Source organism: Amblyomma maculatum, chromosome 2, assembly GCF_055883805.1.
Source record: "Amblyomma maculatum isolate TAMU_Amacu chromosome 2, ASM5588380v1, whole genome shotgun sequence".
NCBI lineage: Eukaryota > Metazoa > Arthropoda > Arachnida > Ixodida > Ixodidae > Amblyomma > Amblyomma maculatum.
In genome coordinates this window covers 42,068,442-42,074,726 of record NC_139345.1, presented here as the reverse complement: position 1 = coordinate 42,074,726, position 6,285 = coordinate 42,068,442, and the positions used below count along the sequence as shown (strand labels likewise).

The following is a 6,285-nucleotide window of genomic DNA, read 5'->3' as shown; positions in this document are numbered from 1 at the left end:
ACACTGGGGCTAGAGACCTAAAAGTTAACTTGAAGACAGAGGAAATGAAGAAACTGTTTTAAAACAACAGTTATCTGCCTCTTCTCGAAGAGCGACATCAAACTCCACATGAGACTCCAGCAGGGTTCGAAATAATACCGATAATTGACGGTGGTAAGAGCGAAATACATTCAAGGAAGAGGAGGGCATCACTGAAAATGCCGAGGCACGAACCTCGTAAATAGAATCCGACGGGGCTACAACACAATAGCAAGTGCACCGTCACCAGACACAATAGCGGTCTTGAAGCAAATCCGGCAACCATCAAAGGAGCCAGTTACGAAGTCAACACATATGCGCCGGCACACGAGGACGTCATCCCGGAAGTCTGCACGGACTCGTGCACAAGAAAGAATAAACTAGTTCAGTTTCAACATAGTGCCGTATTTTTGGCTTAATTCCGTAGACACCACAGGTCCCATTTCGCTTGCTGCCTCAATACCTACACCTTCCTGCCTACAGTGCGAGCTAAGCCTACAGCGCCATTTATCCTTGCTCACAGCGCTTGCGTCACGGAGCAAAAACCCGATGGCGATGGTCCAGGAAACCTCTATATACATGTTGTTACTTGTTGCCTTGGGTGCAATGCTCGCGCAAAGAGCTCATGAAACTTAAATTTTCACTAATAGTCAACAGGAGGTTTCCACGGACACAAGTCGCCCTCGCCTCGCACTCACCTTCGATGCCGACGGCCTGGCTCGTAGAGAAGTATCCTTGGTAGACGCAGATCCGTCCATCGGTCATGAGCGGCGTGGCGACTTAGGCTCGGCAACACACTGGCAGCGACCACAAAGTCAGGCACAGAATTCACAGTCACCGATCGGAAACTTTCATTAGAGCCATTGTCCACTCAATACAGACGTCAGAGCTAAGTCCTCTCACGGCGGCCGAACGAAAAGCCAACTGCAGCACCCTGTTGTTTTCAGGACAGTAGTACCGAACAGAGAAAAACTTCAGTCTAGAGACATCAGAGTCAAGTCCTCTCATGGCAGCCGAACGATAAGCCAACTGGGGCACCCTAAAGCTTTCAGGGCAACGGTACCGAACCGAAAAATACTTCAGTTTAGAGAAGGGAGCAACGTTGTTCTCCCGTGTTTCCGACAACTCGACAAACTCCACAAGGACCGGTACTGCGCGCATCTACTACAGGAAATAGAGATTCCTGAACCTCACTTCTCCAGTCTACAAGTGCGCTGAAGCATTTGAAGCAGAAACGGGGTAGCCCATTCCTAGCGCAGCCTAACATGGCGCGTCGCTGGGCACCGCAACGAACTGCGCAGTTTCTGTCTGGGAATAGCGTGATCGCGTCTTTTCATCGCCTAGCTCATCCGCTCGCGCATGCGTGCTCATGTCACAGACAGATTTTTTTTTTTTTTTTTTTTTAGGATGACTGCCTAGTCTGAGTTATCAGCGACTGAGTGGCACGTGGCTAGATAAGCCGCGAACAGTGACGGTGCACACCGCCACGCCGCTGCTACCGTGTGCTACAGACGGCCACTGTCTCATTTCCTTGGGCCAGACTTTTTTTTTTTTGTCGTCTCCTGCGTGGCGCGAATAAGCAATATCAAGGCCTTGCTTCTGATACGCGCTATCCTTCTCCGGGCTTGCTTCATGCAGGTGCGCGCATTTATTGTTCTTCTTCCATCCAATAGCGCCAAACTAAAAGGGGTTTGGGAATAACGTTCGTGAACGCAGTACTCAAGTGCACGAGGTTTCGTGCCCTGAATTTATCGCTTTCATGGCGCAAGGATGCATGGCGCCGCTCGGAATTGACCCCGACATTTATTGATGTCGAAGTGCGAAGAACAACCAAGGAGACATATGGCGTGACCTGACCGCTCTCTGATGTCTGCAAAGGTAAGAAGTTACGAAGTATGGAACACGCTGTTTGCTCAGAAAAGCAGATCGAAGGAAGCTCGAGGCACGTGATTCCATATCTTGAACAAGCACCGGTGTCTTACAACTAATTGATTTACAGCAGCATGCAGTAGTGTGCGAAGAGCTCCCGTCGCCGCTTCAGTGATTGAGATGAATTCTGGTTGATAACCCATCATTACATTTCTTGCCACAAGACCAATACGTCAACGGATATTACACGTTACCGTGGCAATCAGTGGCAGCACCTGCTATTAAGAGAATTTTGAACAGAAAAAAAAATCTTCCTTCGGATCTATTACAATCCCGTAAAGGCTAATTGAGGCACGCGACATAGCAATTAGCGTAATACATAAACTCCCTTTAAAACTGCCTACCCGCTCAAACCCATGAAATGTAGTATAGTTAATGGGTGTTACGTTTTCAGCTGCACCAAACTGCAATGAAAAGATGGTTCGCATTATGTATTTGAAATTCGCACTTAGGTTTAAATCCTTAAAGAGGTAAGAAAAAACACCTTAAACACGCGTGAACGCTTACTTGGACGACTAATTAACCAATATAGTTTCATTATCTTTTACATATTTCACTTTAAAGTGAGTGTTTCAATCCAGCTAAATTGGGGAGGAGGGGAGCGGGTGGATGCACGGGCTGCCCTGTAAAGTGAAAGGAAAATTTTGATTGCTTCTTCTGCACGAGAGATTATTCCACCCTCACACCTGTCTTCAAACCGAAACTCGTCGGCAAAAGAGTGGCAGCGACGTCTGTGTCTCCGCCTTCAACAGTGACGCAGCACGGCATCACTTGTGAGGCAGCTATCGTCAGCGAGGCTATCCATTGTGGCCTTCTCTCTTTCTTCCTTCTTATGGTGATAGCCTTCGTTCTTAGAGTGTGCGGTCAGGGCAAAATTTTGCTCATCTTCTGTGGCAGAGGCAAAGCGCCCCTTAAGTCTGGCAATAAACGCAGTAATAATCCATTGCCCTTGTCCCTATTCCAATACGCAGAATCCCACCAATTTATTTGTAGAGTTCAAAAGTAGGGCAGTGCACGAAGCAAAGCGGTTCTAGTCTCTGTGAGGCAAGGCTCTTGGTGTAAAAATAAAAAAAATATATAGATCCGCCGATGACGTGGTATGATGACTGGGGCGCACAGTTCGAGCTGGCTGCGTCACGTTCACATTTCGGCTTTGCGGCTTGGTGAAGGCAAAACGACAGCCATTACCAACAGCGTGGTTGTTCTATTTTGAGATTGATGTCACTGCAACACGCGATCAGCAGACATGTCTCAAGGCCCATCTCGTGGTTACTTGAGATCAAATGCGTGCAGAAACCTATTCACAGCGGTATCAATCTCTTGGACGGAGATCTGCCAAGTGAGTTGTAAATGTTGGAACTACTAAGTAAAAAACAAACGAAATAATCCAGCCTTCAAAATATATTATTTATTTAATTACTTAAATGGACGCGGTATAATTTTTCTAGTAATTACATTGTAACTAGTTATTTAGCGGCCTCTTTTTCTCTTGTAAACCCGGTGGAAACTTCTACAGCACGATCGGCTTGCACGGGCTTGCATGTAACGAAGCTTATTGCGTTTTGCTCGCGATAACTCCGGGAAGGCGGCGGTTCAGCGCTGTCTTGCCTTCGTATTGCCTTTTTCAAGCGTCTTCGCACAACGTGGATGTAAATTATAGTGTGTCAGACGCTTTGACGCATTGTTGAGTAGGTTGCGATAATCTTTTATTGCGCGCGAATTCTCGGACCGTGCTGCGTCAGTGCTTTTCCGAGAGGCGACCCGTCGTGGAAAGTGGCTGCGTGCGCTGCTCGAATATCGTATGAATGCGTAGATTGCTTTGGAGTTTGACGCTTAGGGGAGCGGAAGAGCTTTTATTGCTTTTGTGTTGCAGTCAAGGTCTATGCATAAAGTCGAGTTGAACAACAATACGCGTGAAGAAACCTATTACTAGCGACATCGACTCAACGATGATTATGATGGACCCCTGCGAGTGGCGATACCACGAATTAAAGTACTAAAATAAGATGACACCAAAGAGCTGGAAAGTAAATATATAACTGCCTCGTATAAATTAATGTAGTTCATGTGTTTTTTAATCTTTGTATAATATTTTACCTTACTTTTAGCGACCTGTTTCGGTCATTTAGTATCCTCTGCGTAGGCGACAAAATGTTGCATTCACTTGTAGAACAGCGCGATTTAGAAAAAGACTGAAGGAAGACCACACGTCCGTGTGTCTTAATTCTGTCATTGTCTAAATCGCGCTTTTCTTCTTGAAATTGCGTGCGAACTCACCTGAGCATGAGTTTTAACATGTTTCAGTCACCTTGGTCGTGCTCTTTATATTACTTTTTTTTTTTGCATTGATTGCATTGATTACTTCTTCGCAATTGGCGTGACCCTTCTGTAGTCTTACCAGTCTCACCGCGTTTCGTTTGCAGGTGCAACGCTCAGGCCATTTTGCTTTCGCCAAGGTTTACATTTCAAGACCCCACGGCGGCCGAATGAAGGCTGGTCATCTTTCTACAGTTAAAGATTTCATTTCAATTTGTTATGCAGCTGCGCATTAAAGCATGTTTTTCAGGGGAGCACAACTTTGGTTGGCAACACTTATTTTACTTTCACAAACATGTATCGTTCCCTTATAAGGCCACAATTATTTGAGAACGAGCCTTCAGAAACAAGCCGCGGCATACCTTAACGCGTAAAGAAAGGCGAGACTAACGACGACGGAGGCAGAACGGTACGTACTTGGACAAGGCGGCTAAGGATTGACCCAGTTCAACACCACGAGTTTTCTAAATTTGGTCACCAAAACTAAATAGCCTTAACTGTTACGGGGTAATTTCTTTTTGCCGACTTGGCCGAGCAGCGTTCGGCCTTCGTCGTCGTTGACCTTGCGTCGTCTACAAAAATAATCAAAATGCATGCCATTCTGCGTCACAATGATGTCATACTTTTGTTTTTGTTATTTGCACTAATATTTTGAATGGCCCTCATGGTGATGTGGCAACGCCAAGAAACTCGTGCCTCGCTCGATCGCTTCGCTGGGGCCGTATACCAGTCTCTCTGCCAGTTGACTCACCTTGCAAGTCCTTTCCACAGAGCTGCCTGCACGCACTGCCGTCAGTTTGCTTTTTAGGCAGAAAAATATCACCGTCTTAAGAGCCTCATACGTCTCATACAAACCTGAACACGTCGCCGAAAGCAGTGGTATCAAAAGACACATGACGAGACGTTACTTCATACGTAAAAAAGTAAGTGCAGTAATAGGTAGGAAGAGGATGAGAGTACAGTTCTTCGTAAAGAGTGCTAATATAGATCGGATACCCCGTCGGGCCTGGATATGGTAACTGTCCCGCCAGCCTTTGTCAAGCGACCGAAGCGGCGACTGTGCCAACGGCATGTATGTACAACATATAGTCCTGCGTCTGGGCCCTTCCCCCCCTTTCTCGCTTCTGGGGCGCCATTTGATTGTAGGCATCACAAATGGACCTCCATGTAGCGCCAGATTTCTCCTCCCCCTTATCAAAATTGCGACAAAAACGTTCTTAGTGGAGCATTCCGGTTGGCGCCATACAAATTCGCTGCCTACTAGCATGCATAACGGACGAATACTCATTGACATTCACCTAAGCGCAGCCATACGGCTACAAAGGAAAGCTATATAGCTTTCTCAGAAACTTCGGAGTTGAAGAAAAACTTGTCCTGGTCCAGGGAGACCGGGGCGAATTTTTATTCAACTGCGAAGTTTCTGAGAAAGTTGTATAGCTTTATTTTGTAGCCGTGTGGCTGCACTTGGGTGGAGGTCAATGAGTAATTCCTCCCTTATTACAATTCTACTCCACCTAGGGGGATTCCCCTAAAATATTCGATTAACTGGCATGCATCTGCTAGTGTACTTGACGATCGGCATTTGAAACAATATATATGCCTCCACTTGTATGCCCTAACCATATAACTGCACCACGTGACCTAGCGCTGCGGGTGTTTGCAATGAGGGGAGTGGGCGGGCAGAAGAAAACGTACTATATGGTACGGTATGGTACATAATGGTATGGTATCCCTAGTAAGGTACGGTATAATATGATAAGGTATGGTATGGCACGGTATGGTATAGTGTAGTGTGGTACGGCATGGTGTGGAATGACACGGTATATGATATGGTGTAATGTGGTATGGTATGGTATGACATGGTGTGGTGTGGTGTAATTGGTATGATATTGGTATGGTATGGTGTAGTGCTATGTGGAATGGTATGGTATGGTGTAGTGCAGTATGGTACGGTGGACATTGCATGGTATGGTGTGGTTTGGTATGATACGGTAGGGTGTAGTGTGGCATGGTATAGTGTGG

The 6,285-nt window shown here is 46.3% G+C and overlaps 1 protein-coding gene across 4 annotated transcripts in view; it reads left to right on the top strand.

Annotated features, from left to right (window-relative positions):
• The first annotated feature begins 1,611 nt into the window (after positions 1 to 1,611).
• LOC146198510 (protein Wnt-4-like) overlaps positions 1,612 to 6,285 on the top strand; it is a 93,271-nt gene continuing 88,597 nt past the window's right edge. For 3 of the 4 annotated variants that reach the window (XM_084594012.1, XM_084594010.1, XM_084594011.1), the window contains exon 1: positions 1,612 to 1,896. Coding sequence is in view for 1 of the 4 variants with exons in the window: in XM_084594010.1 (XP_084450136.1) it covers positions 1,885 to 1,896 (12 nt within the window). In the remaining 3 variants the exon portion in view is untranslated. Of the gene's footprint in view, positions 1,897 to 4,370; positions 4,514 to 6,285 lie in introns of those variants that run through there. The other variant, XR_014704996.1, reaches the window with a different exon arrangement.